Source organism: Ambystoma mexicanum, chromosome 2p (genome assembly GCF_040938575.1).
Source record: "Ambystoma mexicanum isolate Mex_15411 chromosome 2p, UKY_AmexF1_1, whole genome shotgun sequence".
Classification (NCBI taxonomy): Eukaryota; Metazoa; Chordata; class Amphibia; order Caudata; family Ambystomatidae; genus Ambystoma; species Ambystoma mexicanum.
This window is the reverse complement of record NC_090923.1, coordinates 577,729,727-577,751,958: the sequence shown is the minus strand read 5'-3', so window position 1 is coordinate 577,751,958 and position 22,232 is coordinate 577,729,727. Positions and strand designations below refer to the sequence as shown.

Sequence of the window (22,232 nt, the reverse complement as noted above, 5' to 3'; positions counted from 1 at the left end):
CCTCCTTTGTGAAGTCTAAGGATGAGGCCAACAGAGGAATATGCTCACTCTGTGGCAATTTTGAAGAATATGTTTCTTGTTTCCTCTTGCTGTTCGAAGAAATAAGAGATCTGAGAAGAATTTATTTAAGACCTATGCTTATCCGTTGGAACATTTGTACCATCTTGGTAGCCAAATCATTTTGTAAATCAACTCCCAGCTTAGAAGTGGTATATTGGGTTTCCAAATACATCAATTGGGCATGGTTCAGGCAGAAAAAGATGATTGCTACCAATGGGAACTTTGCAAATATTTTACAATTCTGTTAGCCTAAAGAATTGCTAAAATATGTATATGTTATCAATGTTAACTAAATGCACCATTGCTCTGAATTTATTCTATAGGCGTGTCAATGTTTTTTATTCTATTTCCTTTTACAATTCATGATGTATAATTAAGTTCATGTGTATTCTTGTGCCTAAAGATCTATATCGAATAAAGGCTAATCGAACGAACGATTATAAGTCATGTTCACATCCAAGAAAGTCCAACAACTCCTTTAAATGTGCCCTTGAACCTTGGGCTGTGTTTACATGATTCAGCAGCCTCTTCCACAACCTTGGATTCTTTGAGCCTCAAATCTGCCACTGGTTGCCGTTGTCAGTCCTTGAAAGCTCTGTGTGCAAACCATCTTCGTAGGTACCACCATTTTGACTATTCTTCAGATCCTCTTGGGTCAGCTCTGCAACCTTCCTCTTTTGGGCCTCTGGTTGCCAAACCCGGGTCTGGTACTTATCTGGTGGGGGCCATTCATCCTTGCCAGTCTGAAGGTTTCCATTTCCTCAGCTCACCTGGAATTCTGGTAATAGGCTTGCATACTCATTGTAACTGTGTGCTGAGCAACTGGCATTGTCCCATTGGTTTCTGTGGTCAACATTTTCTAAACTTCTAAAACTTCCAAAAAGTGCTTGAGACATTTACCTACATATACATCTGCATTGCATACGTTTCTCTATTGTGTCATACAAGGTTTTGAAATAACCATCTGATTATTACTACTTACCTGCTATTTTATATGCATCACTGTGTAAAGACTGTTGCTCTTTATTCTTAAAGTCTTTTTTACAGTAGATAACATTGCACTAACCTATAATCATTTTACTACTGGTTAAAAATGTGTGTTGCGCGTTTTAAGGATAATTTACTGTGTTGTCAACATTCTGACTATGTTAAGTACTTGCACGTGTATAGTTCTTATGTTTGATTGGTAAACAGTATATTTTACAATAACTATACTCAAGGACAATCCTGTATTGTGTGGTGTGATTTAACGCACTGTACTTTTTGGCCGCCCTTCGGAGAGTGAGGTATGTCCATCCTGTCACGCTACCATTGCTAGAGTGAGGAGTAACTTGGTGGAAACACCTGCCTGACACTACAGGTTGCTCTTTCAAATCCTCACCAGAGGACACTTGATAATCCTCCCTATTCTTCCCTCTTCTGTAACCCTCATCCACAATAAAAGTGCTATAATTCATCTAAAAAGTGTTTGATCGTTGTAGAACAATAAATTCCCAAAGAAATATATGTATATATATTCATTGCAAAAACCTTAGTTAAGGTGCAGCTACGTTGTGCAGATTTAATTCTGTGGGTGTGGAAAGTCATGACCAGCTTAACCCGGCGTGCTTCTGTTGCTGTCCCCCATAATGCCATGTGCCCCCATAGCGCCATTTTGTATGTAATTGCAAATCCCTTCTCTTAAAATATGTGTGTGCTCATGGCCCTTGCAACGGGAACGTGCCGAGTTAAGCTAGTCATGACTTCCCACATCCGCTGAATTTCAAGGGTTTTGTTGTGTTAAATCTGCACAACTTAACTGCACCTTAACTATGGTTTTTGAAGTGAATTTCAAATTTCGGCACCCGCGAAACAAAATAATAACAGACTGGTGGCTCCTGCACGAAGAAGACACCCGGAGCACATCTGAGGTCATTCCTCACAGGACACTGCTCCTTAAATTCGAGTAAGTACATTGGGTTAGGTGGCTATACATTTTAGGATTCCCATAAATTCCTATATATTCCCACATGTTAGGGGTTTAATGGACGCTTAGCCAATGTTATGTATATTTACAATTTTCCAACAAGGGGTCAGTTGGCTTAACCAACATTTACATCACTAGAACTGATTTCTGGCAGGGCGATACAATTAACTCATCTGTAAGTTTACAGGAGAACACATGTTCGGTATAGATATATTGATCGTTTTTGGCTGGAATATGATGATATGAAGACACATTTGTGTCCTTTTGACCTATAGGGCAACCAATAAAAGATTCTATTGGTTGAGTCCCCTTTTGGGTGGACTTATATACTTCACTCACTTTGGAATAAAATGGCACTTCTCTTTAAACTAATGACTCAGCAAGGGTGATTTTACCTGCTATCCAAGTGGTATTTATAGTGCAAGTGGTGGAAGCACAACTCATTGTGGCAAAAAAAAATAGTGACATCACGTATACAGGGACACAACAATGGTTAGCTATGGGGGGACATCAAATAGGTACTTACGGTGGATGGGATTTCCAATGGTTTGAGTGTAGCCACTACTCTCTCTCCACTATTTACACACCAAACATACCTAATATGGTATTACAATATATGACTAATAATCTGTTATTGCACGCATATTTTTCTTTTCTGTTTCTGGAATCCTGTTTCCTGGGGGTATGTACCAATAACTCAAACATAATTTACTGTATTCTAAAATGTCACACACCATGTGTTACTTTATTTTGTGTTCATTTGTATCTTCTAATCGATTGTGGTGATTAGCCAATGTGAAACAAACATTATTGTGGCATCGATTATTATTCCATATGTTTATGAAATATGAATGTACAGCCTTGAGAAAGACTTTTAATCAAAAACACATGTTGGCTGTTTTTTCTTCACTCACTACCAGATAATAAACTGGACTAGCAACCATCTCAAGATTTTGGGATACTATTTTCATGGACAAATTTTGTTAAAACATTATATGACTGCATTGGCCAAGCGCGAAGTGCAAGTGGTTTCTCACCTTACTCATTTTGCTTAGTGGTAAAAGGGTTTATCACATACCACTCACCACGCAGCTGGCACACCATACTCTCATCACCCAAGCGCAATAGGACATAGTTTACCCTTGTTCTAGGTTTTCTCTCTTTTGTCATACCCTAGTTGTTTTTTTATGGGCCATTAGTCACAGCCTTCGGCCGTTTCCACTGTACATGTTCGATGACGTCACATGCACTACCACTAAGTATATCTGGTAGTTGTCATAGAGACGCCGGCTCCCACACCACACCCGCAGGAAGCCAGCTCTCCCCGCTATGCTCATCTGCAGTTCAAGGTAAATAGATCTTACCCCTTTCTTTACTAGATTCTTTAATAGACCACGCAATGAAGAACTGACCTCTCAAGCATAAACCCTTCTCAGAATTTATTAGGGTTTTAGATAGCTAGTTACTACCATACCTCTTCAATTATTATTATATTACTGATTGCCAGAGCACCGATGAGGTGTTGGGGTCTGTCACACTGATTAGATCATACAGATGGTCCCCGATGGGAGACAATAAATTGGGTAGCCTTCAGTAATTGTCCAAGAAGGTTCCTTAAACTAAGCTGTCTTCGTTTAACTTTTAGATAAAATGCTGATTGAGATAGCCAGTCTGGGTTGCTCTTCCCTCTGCAAAGATTACGTTATCCACTTAAGAATAAGGACCACAGTGGGACACACATCTGAGTATTAACTATAGCTAATAGTGAAATAGCCATGGGCTCACTGTACCTAAAATATTGCTCATCTTTTTTAATACAGTGGGGAACTGCCTGCTTGAAAAGATCAAGTCATGCACTTACACTTTTGAGAATTTTAAATCTGTCCTGTTGGACATTAGGACCTCAGTGTCCTGAAATCCAGGTGAATGATTACCTAAATCATGCAGGTTAGATATCTTGACAATGTATAAATGTGAATCTGAACATTGAATACTGATGAGATTATGTTCTCTTTACATTATAGGTTCTGTCTAGAAGAACTTGGAAATATATGTTATCAATTTTGCTTCTCCTGATGAAGGCTAGTTTAGCCAAAAAGCATAGAGCTCGTTATTAATGAAGCGACAAATTGATTGATTTTTTTGTTTGTCATACTTTTGTCATTTAATGATTAAATATCATATAGTGTTAGAAAAAATCAAATTGTTCACAATTAAATTCTCTACTTAAAACTGAAAACTGACAGTTCATAACTACTGACTGGAAACAGTTGACTGGTGTGCAGGGGCGCAAGTCTCCCGTTAAATAGGACCTTCTTTTTCCACTGTACATGTTCCTCCAGTATGTTTCTTTTGTACCCACTAGGTGGCCACGGCCGACTGCACATATCTTTCGGGCCCACTAGCCAGGGTTCTTGGCCCTGGCCAGTGAGCACGGCGTTCGGCTGTATATTTTAAAAAACTACCGGGCAGCTTTTTCATTTCTGAAAAGGCTCTCTCCTGAAAAGCACCATGGGAGATATAGCTATGATTTTTGGATAAGGTGGCAGTCCCTTCTCCAGCAAATATTTTAAGAACTACTGGACCAAGACCAATACCCCTAGTGGAAATCGAGTCAACGTTACATGCCCAATTTGTTTCGTACCTGGTCCAATTCTGTCCAGCAGTTTTTGCTGTGCGTTGCGCAGACTTTTTTACTTTTTCTCTATCCGGAAATGAATGGGAGTAGGCCGAACAACTGTGTTGTTTTACTTTCTCAATAACATTTTCATTTTTTAACAAATATTTCCCAAAATGTCCAGTCTGGGGGGTGGAGAAGCATGACAAACCTTTTGTTTGCAAAATAAAAGCTACATCTGTCATGCGAGTCAAAAGTTATGAGCAATTACATTTTCGGGTTTTCTATGTATCTCGATACTCAACTTAATAATAGCGCAGCAACCACCGCACTATAATGAATGATAAACAGTGACACTGAAAGAAAGTTTAGTAACACTTAACCAGTCTCAGTCAGCCTAAACAGGAACTTGCCATATGAGTTCAAATAGATGATTTTACTTGGGGAAACAAAAAACATAATCAAAACCAATCCTTATGTCAGAAGGGCTGGATAAGCATGTGTCCGACCATTACACACATAATTAAAACTTGCACTTAAGCAATATTATCCGTGGATAAGGTATGTACTGGATGATAATAGCCCCAGACCAAGTTAATGGGTCAGTTTGGATAGGCGGCCATTAACCAGCGCCACAGCACCAGTACCTTCCAGTACACCCCACAGCCAAGTGTAATGCAGCGATTAGCTCCATTAATCACATCGTATTAATTCATCTCTGCCATGAATAAAGAAAATGGAGCTCAAGAATGAAACGCTATTCTATTTTCATGGCAGTGCACTGGAAGTGGGACGTTAGAGCGCTAGAATGGTAGTTTTTTAGTGAAGGTACAGAAACGAGGGAGTGGAAGGCGAAGATACAAACAGCCATCAGAATGCTTGGAAGGCTGACTTGTACATGTAGACAGTAACGCGTTCCGAGTGATCGCATTGTCTGGTGCACCCACCCATGGTGCAAATACTTCTAAGTAAATAAATAAATAAAACACAGGCTTGCTGCATGCACCCTTAGCATTCCAATAGAACTTGTGCTAAAATAAACCCCTAGTGACGCTTGCATGATGAGTTATGGTTTCCCTGATCATCTCAAGAACCCTTTTGTATCATACCTGTAGTCAAGGAGACGCTCCATGAGCCGCGTGACAGAAGTGACAAAAGACACGCCAGTTTCTCTCCAAGTTTCCTGTTCAATCTTCTCCAGCAGACTATTCAAAAAGAAAATACAAATGAACCCTCCAATGACGAGGACCACTCCACAAACTTTAGACTACAATTGAAATGGCAAGCGCTCAGGTTAGCAAATGTGCACACAAACTCACAAAACCACGGACATCTGAAAGAAATACGTCTTCCCGTATATATGATACAGCGCACACACCCCTCTGTATGAAAGACAGGGGAAGACAGCACTTACCAGACCCCTGAAATTACCATTGCGACTCAATGTGAAAGACAAACTATTGGGTTCCTGGAAAAATGGACATGCACATGAGAAGAGGCCAGCATTTCTGCTGACGAATTCACGATTTCTCCTGTTACCGTCAATACTTTACCTTTCCTTCAATACATATTTAATAACGCAAGATACTGCGAAGACAATTACAGACATACCTCAATGTCAACAAAACTAGGCTTAGGTCTGCACAGATGGTAGACGCATATCTACATCAAATTAGTGTTTTCAAAAACTTTGGACAATAATATTCTACACACTCAATACATTTTGACTGACAAACATGCCTTTCAATATTTATAAAACCTCGTGTACTCCCAACCCCATTAAAAGAGGCACAGAACACTATCAATTACATCTTAACCGACACACACATCCAAAATAACACTCCCTTATCTTGCTGTACTCGAAATCTCAAAGAACTCATAATTGTACAAAGCTGTATCTTTTGCAAATATAAATACATTCTTTATTCAGTTTAGATCATCGAGGGCACCGTGCGCTACATTATCAGCAACAACTTTTGCACATATAAGTGCATATTTCCAGCAGAATGCCAAATGCATTTACAAATTCATATTTTATTAGGAACAGAATTTGCCAAAAACACCCGGTGAGCGTAAATACTCCCAGGAATTACACTACCATAAATTGTACATGTAGCCAACAGAGGTCTAACAACACTTGTAGTGTCTGATCAGCCTATTACTTGTCAAATGTCTTCACCCTACCATGAATTTTAAATGCTACCTCAGACAAATGGAACACATAATGCTCCTACATGTTCCAGTCGCTTGTAGAGTCTCAACCTTCCGCGGGAGAGGGAAATGGTGCACAGAAGTAGCAATTTGGCAAGAACTCAAGATCAAGGCAATGGCGCTTACAAATAAAATCATGTGATTCCTCCTACAGGAGACCACATTATCCCTTAAATAAAACCTGCAGAGATTGGCTCCCATTATTAAGTGGCCATCAGCTTCAAATTAATAAAATGTCACCAAGCTCTGGAAAGGACCTCTTCCCCACTAGGATGCCATTCACCAGGTACCATGTTACTGGACCAGGATTGACCTAGAGAGGACTGTTGTTTACATGCTTCCATTCCATTACTGAGAGGGACTATAAGACCCTTGACATCCGGCTAGGAATGTTTGCTATGAGACAGCATTCATGTTTTTGTGTATGTTACGGGTAGTGGGGAACCTTCCTTTGCTGTTCCTGGCATTCTCCCTAGTGGGGCACAATATTAAATGACACAACAAGAGATATGAGAAGATTAGGTAGAGTTCTCCTAAAAGGATCCCTGATGATCTGATTGTGAGGATGCCTTGGGACACGTTTCTGAGGTATGCCGTGTTAATAACGAAAACAAATAACGACACACATATTAAACAACCCCTGAATAACAACAAAAAGTCGATTTGTTTTGTAAAAGTATATATGGGGGTGGGGTAAGGGATTAAAATGGCTGTAGAAACAGGGAGTTTGGGAGGAGACCCCAAATTAATTAAACAAAAAACAATCAACTTTTTTCATTATTCAGGTGATGTTTAAAATATATGTCGTTATTTAGGGTGCCGTTATAGGCCTCATTACGAGTTTGGAGGCAGCCATGCCCTTAACTCTGGTCCGTGGTCCCTGAAGGGGGAAATACCGGGCCATTTCGAACTTGGAGGTCCCGGTATTTCCCCATTCAAGGAACCCGGACCATCTCCATTCCCATTTGAGCCCCCATAGGGCTCAATGGGAATGGGGAGCATGCTAACAACGGGCCCGTTAATGATGGGCCCATTGTTTGCATGCCGGGCCGCTCGTGGGACCGGCTAAAACCAGACGTCCTGAGCGGGTCCCGCGAGCGGCCCTCGTAATAGGGCGGTATGGTGTTACCGGCTCCGGCACCTTTACCAGCGCCGTTAACCCCTTACCGCCCACCTCGTAATGTGGACCGGAGCCATTTCTGAAAGCCATCAATAAACTTTAAGTAGACACAATCCATCAAACAGCTCAAGATCATAGCAGACTTATTCCAAAAACAGAAAATGTTCCTAGCAGACAGATTGCACAAGTTCACAAAAGCAACAAAATGTGCCCTTAAAAAACAGAGCCTCATTAGAGCACACACAAAGTACACTTAAAGAAGAGAAATTCAGGGAAGAAGGCGCAGGCAACTTAAAAAGCAGGGCAGGGTCACAGAAGCAAAGGTGAAAGCTATTCAACCAATACAGCTAGCCAGAGCAGGCAGTCCACTTACATAGAACATGTATAAGAAGCATGGACAAAGACCACTCAAATAGCATACTTTGCCTTAAGTGCTTGATCTTACCTTGGGTAGGGCCCAAACAGCTGAGTGCTACTCCAGGAAGCAGCAGGAAATAAAAATAAGTGGGTTTTATCTTTTTACAAACAAACTGAGTAATCGAAAGGCCAACTGACATATCTGATAGTGCTACGAATTACACTGTATGGAGGACGATTTTCAGTCGGCCATGCAGCTGCAGCCTTAGAGGGGTAGCACATCCTGTACACCCTAGACTTTCAGGAGTAGAAACATGGCAAGCCCTCATAACAGTGCCCCCACAGTGTCAGCAGCCACTGTATGAGCCTTGTCATTGCACTGCCACTCATATACTAATACTTTGAGGGCTCTTGTACCATGCTACAGTTTTGACATTGGAAAAAGGGCAACTCATTCGTTTAAACAAGGCCCTATTCTACTTCCTCGTTGAGAGGGATCCTTACGAAAAGCGTCTATCTATGCAGAGAGACTCAACAAAACAGGGTGACCCTTTTTAGCAACTGTCTGGGGCAAGGGCCAGTAACTTCAAGGCTACAAGGGACATCCAACAGAAATCTGGTCAATGGGAAGTGATGTGAAGTGAAGGTGTCCCAGCTCTTGAGTATGTTTTTTGGTGAAGTGTTTAGCACCTGTAGTGTTGGGAGAGGGGAACAAAGAACAAATGAGGGGGAAGGAAAAAGCCATCGGAAATCAAAAGACTCCTGAAGACTGAACACTGCATACGTTTGCGAACAGGTGGGGAGAGCTGTAGGTGCAGTTGCCAAGCCTGTCAAAGCAGAACGCTGAAGGTCAGGTATTTGTCTGAGTCAGTGAGTGACAATGATTGAAAATAGTGATGGGGGCGGAGGAAACAGTAAACCCTGAGGCTACTGCAAAGTAAACACTCTGGAGACGGAGGTTGAGCTAAAAAGGCACACCTAATAGTGTAAGTTATTTGCATTGGAATTTATTCTGAGAAACGCTCTGCTAAATAAGTGAACAGGAATCCGAAAGAAACGTGTATTCCAAATGAATTGACCATGGGGTATCCCTATTGTTTGATCAGTATTTCACAATTCTGCTTTCATGTCAGTTTCATGTGGTTCTAAAATCTCAGATGGGCTGCACAACCCCGAACCTTACTCCTTACTACAAAATGCCTGCAGCTGAATCTGAGAAATGTTGGGCTAATCGTATGCAACACACGATTATACGTCCTTCAGATTAAGAGAACATGTCTTTCTCCCTTTGAAAAGATGCTGTGGTTTAAACTGTGGATATGCTGCTTAGGATGTGCTTATTGGGTGCGTGCAGAACTCCCATCGTTTAGAAAACCTTCATGTTTCTTTCTCATGAAAAAGAGACATGAACAAAAGCCTCGCCCAAGCGCTGTGGGTTGCACAGGCTCTGTGGCTCCCAAGAGTAGTAGCTGTTGAGTCTCCTGAATGAAAAAGGATGTTCAAGGGTGGAGGGAGGTAAGGGAGAGGAGACATTGGGTGGACAGGAGGCAGGGAAAGAGGAAGCCCACAGGACACCACAGACCAACTCCAGGATCCTGGGTGATGCCTTTGAAGGCGGATAGAACAGATGTGATTTTAAGGCCTACTGGAGAATAATGGTGATGTATCTTTAACCAAAAAATGTCAATTTGCTTTTTTTGGCTCAGCTGAGGAGGAAACGGACGTAACAACTATGTTGCATAAGGCTCCCACTGGAAGCAATTAACAACTATTTTGTTATGTGAATGCTGCAGCCCCCTGCAAAGGTAACATGCTACAAGATTACTGAATTAATATTCAAATGCTAGAACATCCCAGCAAGGTTATATTAAATTTGCTCTGCCAGGTACTTTGTTTTCAAGTTTAGTATGGTAAGGCTAGAGAGAACGTGTTTGTTCGTTTTTTCTACATAGTTCCCTCTTGCCGGTTCCCTCTCCACCCTCTACAATGATGTTTCATGGGAACTGCACGGAAATGCGGAGGGGTGGCAAATGGATATAAAAGGGCTATACGCAACATACAATTATAGATCAGTAAGCTTCAACTATGCTGTGCATTCCATCTCATGGAGAGCGATGGCTCTGGTATCGTCATCTGTCTGATGGCACACCACACCCGTTCATGAAATATATGCCTGGAGTTCCAGGGTCTGTAGCCTATGGCTCTCCAGATGTCTTGGACTACAACACCCAGAGTCCTTCGGCATTGACTGTGTTGGCTAGGGCTGATGGGATTTGTAGTCCTAAACATCTGGAGAGCAAAGGTTGCAGACCCCTGCTGCAGTTGATAAATACCCATCTGTGATTCTATATGTTCTGTTGTTGAATTTCTCTCTAAGAGCTGAAGCAAGTTTATCTTGCTTTCTGGCCATGAAATCTCGCAATCCTTCTAAAGGTATGGATTATCATTGCGCTGGAAGGAAGATGTCTTGTTGTGAGGATGTGTAATCACTATAAAAGTTGCAGCAGTGTGGCACAAGCTTTACATTTGGAAAGTAAATCGTCTGAAATGTCAGAAGTAGCTTATTTTGCATTAAATACAAGGTCAATAATGTTGCCTTTAGCCTCCTGATTTAATTTTGAGCCACGCACGTAACCTTGCTTGCCCCATAGCAGCAGCCTCTACACACAAACCCTTACCTAGTGCTGCAGACAATAGACACGACATAAGGACACATCTTTCCTATCTTACAATTTAGCATTAAGCATCAGCATTTTGAAAACAATTCTTAAACCATCACTAAAAGTCACCAAAAGTTTGCCCCACACTCCTAAGTCAATAGCGCACTAGCCCATTCTAATAGAGTCTGACGCAATCAGGGAAGGTGATGTCAAGATGGAAAAGAGGGGGTGTCTTACAGCAAGCTGAAGAGCTCTCTGTAGTTTTCATCGCCTTTGCCATCGGATACTAATGTATCCAGCTTATCGATCAGCTCCGCCTCCACCTGGAAGGAGGAAGAAAGAGGGGTGGGGGGAAGGGAGAAGACGAGAAATATAGCAGTGAGGCATCAGAAGGCAAACATCAGCTACTATTTATCTTTGAGATATTTAATTACTGTCATGAAAGATAAAACGTCAGATCAGGGACGAGTTATGACACACGATTTCTCCACCCCTTTTTATTGCAATGTGTAACGCAGGGTTTAGGAAAGATCCTAGCAGACTTATTCCAAAAACAGCAAATGTTCAAGCCAGTAAAATGGACAAGAAATATACTAAGCTATTGTCACCAATTTTTATATAATGAAATACATGCAATGGCACTGTAACCCCCGCACCTGGGGACTGTTTTCTGTATCCCTACAGTCCCTACCAGCACTTGACACCTGATGTTTGCACTTACCCTTGCACTTGCCACCAGCTGGCCGCACCTTTTACTTATTGCTTTTATTTATTCTATTTATTTTGACTGTTCATCCCATGAACTGCACTGATCCCTCCCTGACCCCCCACACTTTTCAACTTCCCCCTTCCCCTGCACTTGCGCGATCTCACTGTCACCTGGCCTAGTAAGATAGTTGTCTCTGTCTTCCCTCTGTTCCCCCTCCCTCGGCTCATTGTGCCTTGAAACACTTGTTTATAGGTGTGTTATAAATGCCATATCATATCATCATAGCAATAGGGTTCCCAACATTGCACCTTCTAATCAATGTCCCTGGTCTTTCAGAAATATCATTCATATATCATGAGCGCTCTTACCCCCACTGTGTTCTGCAGAGATCCCTCACCTGTTTAAAGTTGCCATTCTTCCGCTGCTCCCAGTCCATCATGTCATGGAAGATGGGAATCATAATGTTACGGACCTCGGGCTGTGGGACCAGCGTTACACCCAAGAAGGGACCTATCATTCCTGGAATGAAGTGAAATTTTTGCTCTCCTGCAAAACAAATATGATTAGACTGGCCATTAGACATAGAGCCCCAGGTACTTTTTTCATCTAATGAAGCACATTTATAATGGTATGGCGTAGACACATGGGGGCTCATTACGAGTATGGTGGTAAGGCAACAACGGCACCGGTATCGCTACTGGCACCGTTGGTACCGCACTGCCTTACTAGGGGTTCTGCTCGCGGGTGTCCTTGCAGCCACCAGGACTGACCAGGTGGCCGTACCGGCACCCATGAGCAGAACTTGATGGTAGCAAAAGTACCATTATTGACGGTACCGTTGCTACCACCCTCCCCATTCCCATCGAACCCTATAGGTGCTCAAATGGAAATGGGGATGTACCGGGCAAGGGGAATTACCAGATCTGCTGAGGTTGGATTGACCCGGTCAGTCCCCTTTCGCGAGTGCCGGGCCCGGATGCGAGTTTGGAGGTAGCCTTGCCGGTATACCCGGCAAGGCTACCTCCAACCTCGTAATGAGGCCCAGTTCTTCTTATCCTCAATGAAAAGCTGGGAAAGGTACATTTTATGACCAGGCCTAATCAGAAGGACATTTGCCTGGATATGAACCATTTGTTTTATGGATTCATCAATATCCTCAATTAAACCATAATCAAGAGAACATTTCGTGGAATTCGATGCCCCAATTCCTTATTCTCCATTTACTTTTCCACAATATTGGGAGCATTCAGATACCATAAATGCCATGGTGGATATCTGGCCAGGTATCCTTTCAATCATATGCATTCTTAAAGTTATCAGTCTCCTCAGCTGCCCTTATATATAACAGACACCAGTGTCTATCATTTGGGCTGCTTTCATCATCAGATATGTTGTGCTTGGCTGTACTCCTGAACAACTGAGGATAAAAGCCAATGCAAATGATCCTGACTCTGACTCTAGGAGGAGCAGTCCTGTCTGTGCTGCTACACAGCGTAAAAGTAACACTCAGGTGACCTGGTCTCCTTGGACCTTGACAATGATATTTCGCATTAGTCTTGATCGTAATGGAGGACATGGGCCCACATCAGAATACTCCCACGCGCCTATCGCTACAACAAAACCCTAAGGCTCCACTGAGAATGCTTGCCCCTTAGCATTGCGGGCTACTGGCATAGCATGTGTGTGATTTACATGTGACTGGCCCTCACTAACAAAGGATTTCCCGTAGGTTACAATGCAATGTGTCGAGCAGTCACATCACAGCTTTTGGATTTTGTTACAGTAGGGTTTACTGCAATGTAATACTTCAAGCCCGATTCATCCATTCTAAGCATTGTAACAATGATTATTATTGCTGAATTTAGTAGGTACATAATGGTTTCCCTCGGTTTATAAAAATAAACTTAAAACTGCTAATATGTATTACATGGTGGTGTTTTTTGCTCTCCTGTCATTGAGGTGTCAAAAATGTGAGGAGGACAACTTTGTGAAGGTTTTTCAACAAATGCCATTTTATTAAATAAAAAGATTGATCAAACGCCCCACTATCCCTACCCTAACGAGAATTTCCCTGGCTAAAATAAACTAAAGGAAAAACTCTAAATAAGGATATCTGTCTGTTACACTCATACATGCAATAAATCGATAAGGTAATATATGGCAGTTCAAAAGGTAACAAGAACATTTAGATATCACAATTGAATTAGTAATATAGCTATAGTCTTTACTTGTCATCTGGGTTAATTCCCCTTCCCCAGATTCAAGTAGGTTTCTGCTCCACAAAAATCCTGGTTTACAACAAAGTTTCAATATAGATTTTGACAACTGAAAGTTACAGCACTCCAGTGATTCAACAAAGAAAACAAAATATTTTTTTCTCTTTCTTGAGTAAGAAGAAACTTCAAAATGATCACCTCCACATGCAGGATAGTTTCATAGTTTATAAAAAAAGTCACAACAATTGTCTTTGTCAGGATGATTTGCCACAAGTGAGTATTCTGCTTGGAATGCAATTTCTCTACAACAGTTGTATGCAGTTCTTTCTTCATCATCACAAGCAATATACACTGGGCCTCATTATGGGTCCGGCGCTAACCCTGGCGGTGCTACCGGTGCGTTGCCGCTGGATCCGTAATATTTTACTGCCGCCTGACTTCCTAGTGCCACTGGGAGATTACAACTCCAGCAGCCCAGGAAGTCAGGCACTGGTAAATGGACTCTATGGGAGTGGGGACACGGAAGCATCGGCACTGTTCTGTTGCTAAAGGTGCCGGTGCTTCCATGACCGGTCTGCTTACCATGGCCGCTGCGCCCGGCAGGGTCAGACCTGTTGGGTACATCGGCTGCGGCAGGCAGACTCGGAGTTTGCCAACCCAAAAACAAGGGTGCCGGCGAACTACCGGCACCCTTGTTTCCAAGCCGGCAAACTTCTAATGAGGACAATTGTCTTTGTCAGGACCACTTTACAGCACTTCATCAACTTCTACCTGGTTTACTTCCATGCCAGGCCTACTATCTCAATCACACCTAGTTTACTCCCATGCCACGCCTACTACTTCAAGGGTTTGCTGTCCGGGTACACTCGCTTCCCTGGACAGCTTTTCGCAAATAGTAAGTGCCTTTCTGGTAAAGAACAACTTAGAATAGCTCTGCAACAGCTTCACAAGGTTCAGTATTTTGCAGCATTAAACTTTTAACAACTCATCAGGGAAAACAACATTCACAATGGCGCTCTTCAATACACCTCATTAAAATATGCTCCTCTCCCAAGGTATTATTCTTCATCTTTCCTGGCTTTGGCAATTGATGTTTATACCAGCAGTGATTATGTGTTTCTCAAAATGTGGGTAACAAGCTGAACAACCTTCGGGCCTTTCATTAGTCGCACTTCACCTTTGGCAATGTCTGCTGGATTGAAATTGCCTTATTTTTGGTATCTCTTGGATCGGGCAATGGTTGTATGTATCCGCTTTTTACAATAGTTTCCCATTGGGCTGCTGGGTTTTTCATAAACTCACACGCTTAATGTTACAGTCATTTGGCTTTAACAAATGTGACGTTTACTGCTTTCTGATAGTTTGAGATTCAAAAGTACTTCTAATATCACTTTCCTTCATACACAATTGCTTCTTAGTAGTGAAACGCCTGCTTGAACCTGTGAGTGGTCTTGGAGCGCTATGGGGTCACTGTAAACTGGTGAACTCAGCAGGTCAGGCGTGCACGTCTTATCCTCTCACTGCTCCCAGGTATTCTGATTCTGTGGCTTCTCGTGACCCAGCAAACAACTACTTCTGGTCCGCCACCGCCTGCTCCACTCGGGAACAGAGCTTCCTTCGCTCCCGAGGCTTCCTGGTGCTCGTCAGCCACCAGCGACAGCCTCCTGAGAAGGGAAGTGTGAAGATGGTTCCCGTGATTCCTCTATCCTAATCAAGTCTAATCTGTGGGAGAACATGGATGGTATGGGAACTAAAACTCCTTTGGTGTCTCTGTTAGAATTTGCTGAAGGAGAAACGCGCATTTCAGTGCTTCTGTAAATGCAGGGTACACTGTGTCCCCACTGTATCTTTTCCTGGCCTAAACCTTCCCTCGCTGAACCTTCTCCTCGCTGTTTATTCCCCTCTCTGAACTTTCCAAATGCCCTCTCCTCTCTGTAACTTCTCATCACGGATCAAATGTTGTGTAGCACTTACTAAAACAAATCCATTGAAAACATGTGTAAGTGTGTTACAGGGGTTTGTAAATTGTAATGTGACCAATAGGCCACACCTAATGAAAAGAAGCAGGGGCATTCATTAAACTCACCCTGAGCTACTTTTTTGCAAACTTAATCTTTTATTTGCATTTTTCTGAGGTGTGCAATTTTATGGATTGATGCTTATTTTTACCTCATACAGAGATGTTCAATAGTTGCGGAATATCGGAGTTTAATTGAAGCAATCCAATTCCTCAATAATAGTAAACATTATTTTACGTCACTTTTTTTAAATGCCATTTCGTGAAAAAATACATTGATTGCTGATTTAAATATTAATTCATGACTCCTAAACTATAGGACTAAAGGGTGAGGCACTTAAAATACTGCGAACGAAAAATAAAAAGAGATAGAGCGCATGATGAAAAGAAAACAGCAGCAAGAACATTTCAAAAATACACATGACGAGTAGGACATGCAAAGAAAAAAGGAGGCTATACAAATAATAAAAATAGGTTGGGGAAGGTTCTTACAGGGTGCATGACCTACCCAGGTTCTGCCACATGCTGAAGAGTTCATACGCCATCATGACTCTCATATCCCCATACCTGGAAAGAACACAGATGCTGCGTCAAAGACAGATATGAGTATGGTATATTAAAAGTTGCGCCCAGGAACATTTCGCATTTACAGTTCGACATTCACTTTGATTTGTGATAACATAGTGACTACATTCTGCGTGAGCTCCCACAATATAAGTGTGCAAAATGTGTTTATCTTTTTGGTTAGCATGGGCAGGACAGTTTGGTGCAAAACCTGTATTTTTTCCAAAGTTCAAGATATGAGGTTCTACTTGGTTCAACCTGGTATCTAAGTAGAGGCAGGAGAATAGAAACTCAGAACAGTCAGTGGATGGGGTTCGAAGAGGAAGGAGTGGTTCTGTCCAGTTGGGGAAGGGAATTAAGCTCGGAGAGTGTAGGTTAGTGTAGCATTAAATCAATAATAAAACATCCGAAGTTAAGGAATTAGGTTGGAATTCTGGGGGGCTCAAGAAGGTGTATAATTGGAGAATAAATCTGCTGGGCGTTTTTCCCCTGCCAGAGCAGTAGCTACATTCATTGGATACGCCCAGACAGTATGGCCGGTCCATCCGTAGCTGCAGATCTCCTCCTCTGCAATGAACAGTGGCATGCCATGTGATTCAGCTGAAATTGGAAGAAATGCAATTCTGCATGCACAATGGTTGCACTTGCATCATTCAGATGTCAAAGATTAGAGTTCAGTAGATAAAGGCACAAAAGTGCAGAACTTGCATCTACTCAGCAATAAAGATGATGAACAAGAGGGGATTTCATAGACTTTCCCACCTCAAATTTTCTTTAAACAGACTGTAATGAAGAACATGACCACGATTATGTTCCAACCCCTGATTCAAGTTCGAGACTCGGACACCTCTACTTTTTTTCTTTTTTTTTTACTTTGGTTTTATTGGCATTTTCTTAATTTTACAAACCGGGCTGAATAAACAATAATGCACAAAAAGTGATTTTCTGTCCCGCTCAACCCTTAACCCCCCCCTTCCCTCCACCCCCCTCCTCAACAATGCCCCCCCCCCACAATCCTGTTATAACTTCGGACGTGTGAGACAATAAGCGGCCTTATCATTTCTTGAACACAGGAAAAGATGTGGTAGGTGACCATTTTTGCCGGTTGAGGTCAACGTTGCCATTCCCCCGGTCGTGGGCACTCAGAACGGACCCAGCTGGACTCTGGGCCCCCTTCCCTCCCAAGGTGCGGGCCAGTGTCTCAAGTCAGTGGACGTCCCATCCCCAAGATGGTTGCACCCCATACCAATTAGCCAGCAAAGGCCCTGAGTCATTGTTCACCATTGCTGTGAGTTTGTCCATCAAGAACATGTTCTTTACTTTTTTCAGCCATTCCTCCTTGGAGGGGGGTTCAGGGCTCTTCCACTTCTGTGCCAGGGCCACCCTGCCCGCCCACAGCATTGTTTCCATCATCCTTGGATATCTATATATTTCCATGTCTTCCGGGGTTAAGCCCAACAACATCGACAAACGGTCCTGGGGGAGAGGCTCATCTGACACCTCTGCAATCCAGGCCCTTACTCTTCCCCAGAAGTCCTGAACTTTCGGACAAAGCCACCACATGTGCTTCCTGGATCCCCTCTGGCCACATCCCCTCGGGCACATCGGAGAAACACCTGGGAACATTTTAGACAGTTTCACTGGGTCCCTATGCCACCCCTGCAATATCTTGAAGTTATGCTCCATATCCGTGGTGAACAAGTTCCCGTGGAAAGCGATTTTGAAAATCCTTGACCAGGCGTCTTCTGAATTGACCTCCCCCGCCAAATCATCCCAGAATGCGTGGAAACCCCTTCTCCCGGGGAGGTTGATGGTGTTCAAAATTTTATACATGTTCGATACCGCGCTCTTTCTCGAGGTCGCTGTATCTAGGAACTTTTCGAAGGGAGTCAGCCGCCTCCTCAAATTTTGGCCCCATGATTGGTCACACAGTATGCCCTTGAGACGGAGGTATTCAAAAATGGTTAGGGACCCTTGGCCCAGTGCCTCCCTCAGGTCCTCGTATGAGAGGAATTCTCCCTCCCTAAACATCTGCCCTGCCCATTCCATCCCCAAGTCAGACCAGATCTGGGAATTTCGAAACCCCCTCCTGCCCAGGTTGAGGGGGAGTCCCCAAAGGGAGGACATCGGGGACGACCATGAAGTGAGGTAAGCTGCCTGTGGGCCCTCCTTCCAGATTTCCCAAAGGACTCCCAGGGTCGGGTGACCTCTTAACTTTCCTGGGATAGATTTGCATGGGGCCCACAGGAGGTCCCTGACCTTCAGGGGGTGGGCATCCATGTCCTCTAAGTAAGACCAGTATGTCCCCATCCCTTCTTTCATGTGTTCCAAGAGGACCCTCAACTTTGCAGCTCGAAAATACAGGCGGAAATCAGGAAGCCCGAACCCCCCCTCCTCCCTCGGCAATGTCAGGGTCGCTCTCCCAGTCCTCGGGGTTTTCCCCTGCCATATGAATTCTTGGACTGCGTTTTGTTGGACCCTAAAGGTCTGCTCTGGGATGATGGTGGGGAGCACTGTGAACAGGTACAGAAGCCTTGGTAAGACATTCATCTTCACCGCTGTCATCCGGCCGTACCAGGACAGGATCATCTTGCCCCATCTCCTCAAATCTGACCTGATCCCTGCAATTATAGGGTCATAGTTGGTGGAGGCTAGTTTAGACAGATCCCTAGTTAGCAGGACTCCCAGGTATCGAATGAAGGTCTTTCCCACCGCAATCCCTTCAAACCCGTCCAGAGGGTCCAGCTCGGGGTCTCGTACTCTCATTGGGAGCAGGACTGATTTTGTTGTATTGATTCTCAGTCCAGAGAAGCGTCCAAATGTGGTTACCAGGGACAAAAGGGGGGGGAGCGAGGCGGCCGGGTCCACCACATAGGCAAGGATGTCGTCCTCGTTAAATTCCACGTCGCCTCTGCTAATCCCCCTGATGCCCGCATGCGCTCTTATCGCTATAGCTAACGGTTCTATCGTGAGGACGCATATCAAAGGGGAGAAGGGACACCCCTGCCTGATCCCTCGTGAAAGTGCGAAGGAATCGGACAACCTCCCGTTCACCTGGACCCTCGCTGTGGGGGCTCTATAAAGTGCCGATACCCAGCTAATGTGTGACCCAAAGCCCATTTTCTGGAGAAGGAGTTCCATGTATCTCCACTCCATCCTGTCGAAAGCTTTTTCGGAATCTAGGGAGAGGACACATGCGTCCAGATCAGATTCCTGTGCCAAGTGGAACAGATCTATTGTTTTACGGATATTGTCCGACCCCTGTCTCCCTCTTATGAAGCCCACCTGATCCCCATGAACAGACCTCGGCATTATCCCCTCCATCCGCCTCCCCACCACCTTGGCCAAGATCTTGACATCTGTGTTCAGTAATGATTTTGGGCGGTAAGAGGAGCACTCTGCGGGATCTTTACCCTCCTTGGGCAGTATTGCTATAATGGCGCCCATCATGGAGTCGGGGAGAATACCTCCTTCGAGGACAGAATTGAAGACCTTCGCCAGATGCGGGGCCAAGGTGGAGCGCAACCTCTTGTAAAAGTACACTGTAAAACCATCCTCCCCTGGGGAGGTTCCCACCTTCATCCCGCTAATCACTTTGTCTATCTCATCCTCGGTGACTGGACCCTCTAACCCCTCCGACATCTCTTTTGATAAGGCCGGGACTTGAATGGATTCCAGGAAGCCCTCTATCTGGGCATCACCCTCGTCATATTCTGAAGTATATAGTTTCTCGTAGTAGTGGCGGAAAGCCTCCCCTATGTGGGGAGAATCATAACCTATCGTCCCCTGGGCGTCCTTCACCGCCTTCACCATTCTGCTACGTTGGAGTTCCCTCAGCTTCCAGGCTAGGATACTATCTGCCTTATCCCCTTTGTCGTAATATTTTTGTTTCACCATCTGGAGGCTTCTCTCTGTTTTATGCAGGAGGAGGTCTTTTAGTTGGAGTCTATAGTCCTCCAGGGCAGTGACCTGGTCACGCTCGAGTGGCCGTTCCGGAGGGCCACCAGGCTGGAGCCGGGCTATTTTTTCCCTTAGGGTCTTTTCCCGGGCCTCCCTTTCCCTTTTCTTCTGGGCTCCTATTTTGATGAGCACGCCTCATAGGGTCGCCTTGAAGGCGTCCCACAGTGTGTGTATGCCGACTTCCCCATTATCATTCAAATCAAAGAACTCTGTTATGGCCTCTAGCACTTCCTGTGCGATGACCTCGTCTTTGAGAAGGGAGTCATTGCATTTCCAGCGGCCTCTGCGCTCCGCGTGCCAGCCCTCAGCTATGGTGATGCGGGCCATGTCATGGTCCATCCAAGGGATCGAGTCAACACTGTAGCCCGAGACGTGTGGGCGAAGAGTCTCATCCACCAGAATATAATCGATTCTAGAGAATGAGGTGTGAATGGCCGAGTAGTACGTGAATGAGGGGACGTCAGACCTGGGGGACGGAATTGTGTCTACCAGACCCAGCTCGGTGTTGACCCTCCGGAAACTGCGTGCCGTGGCCTCGTCCACAGGTCTAATGCTTGGAGGACCGAGTCGCTTTCTATCTGACGACGGATCCAGGACCATGTTAAAGTCTCCCCCTACCACTATTTTACCATGAACAAAGAGTTTAAGCCTGTCCCTTACTTCCTCCCAGAACTGGGCTTGGCCTTCATTTGGACCATATACAACTGCGAGAGTTAAGGGGGCACCCTGTAGTGAGCCCCTTACCAGTAGGTAGCGGCCTTCGGGGTCCCTCAGGGTTGCTTCCTGCTCAAAGCCTACGCCCCTTGCTAGCAAAATAGCCACTCCCCTCTTCTTAGACCTGTGTGATGCGCAAAAAATCTCGCCGATTCCTCCTCCCCTCATCTTGGGTTCCTTCTCCCGGGCCCAGTGTGTCTCCTGCAAGAAAAGCAGGTCTAGTTTAGCTCTTCTAAACTCCCTGCAAACCAGGGATCTCTTTGTGGGGGTATTCAGACCTCGCACATTCAAGGTGCCCACCCCCAGGGCCGGCAAGCCATCAGCCATTATCTATGCAACTCTCCCAGCTGGCCACCCACATCCTGTCAAAAATCCCATCTCGCTTCATTTGTCTCGCTTCTAGATTGCTTGGTTTCTCCCATCCTCCCTCCCCAGGGGCCCTAAAACTGGCCCCAAACATCTCCTCCTCCCACCTCCCTGAAAGAACTACCCCTGCCAACTTGAAAGAACCCCCCACCCCCCTACCCGACGTCCAGCCAGTAAGTTCCGCCATTGCTGGCATGTGGCCGGACCACCAGCCTGACCTCCCCTGGCCAGGCCTACAGTACAATGCTCATCTCCTTGAGCCCCCCTTTTCCCTCCCCGGCCTCGTCCCGTCAGTTGCCCACTGTATACTTGGTGTTACGGGGGACAAAGTCATCGCTAGGACCTCACAAACTTCCATACCTGTCCCGCAGCTTGTCAGGGATCTCCCGCCATCAGCCCTCGGAATCCATTTGCTCTCCTTCCTGGGCGGGAGGCGGAGTATTCAATTTTTTGTATTTTCGTGAAGCGGTCCTCCTTCTCCTAGGTCCCGACTGACCTGGACCACCCCTGGCCAGTGCTTCCGGGCCGATCAGGCTTCTTCGGGGGGTTGGGTCCACCACGTAGTCGCGTATGGCTCCTCTAATATCCTCTTCTGTGACCAAAATGGTGCGTTGGCCCATGTATCCGAAGGACAGGGAGAAAGGATACCCCCACCTGTAACGCACCCCCTTCTCCTTGAGTAGCTGGGTCAGGGG

General features: G+C 44.6%; 1 protein-coding gene across 4 annotated transcripts in view; it reads right to left on the bottom strand.

Annotated features, from left to right (window-relative positions):
- Nucleotides 1–22,232, bottom strand: part of DOCK3 (dedicator of cytokinesis 3) — a 2,582,899-nt gene that overhangs the window by 452,578 nt on the left and 2,108,089 nt on the right. For 3 of the 4 annotated variants that reach the window (XM_069644069.1, XM_069644071.1, XM_069644073.1), the window contains 5 exons: nt 16,442–16,500; nt 12,098–12,246; nt 11,229–11,314; nt 8,420–8,446; nt 5,753–5,848 (listed from right to left, as the gene is read on the bottom strand). In XM_069644069.1, coding sequence (XP_069500170.1) covers nt 5,753–5,848; nt 8,420–8,446; nt 11,229–11,314; nt 12,098–12,246; nt 16,442–16,500 — 417 coding nt within the window. The remainder of the gene's footprint in view (nt 1–5,752; nt 5,849–8,419; nt 8,447–11,228; nt 11,315–12,097; nt 12,247–16,441; nt 16,501–22,232) is intronic. The other variant, XM_069644070.1, reaches the window with a different exon arrangement.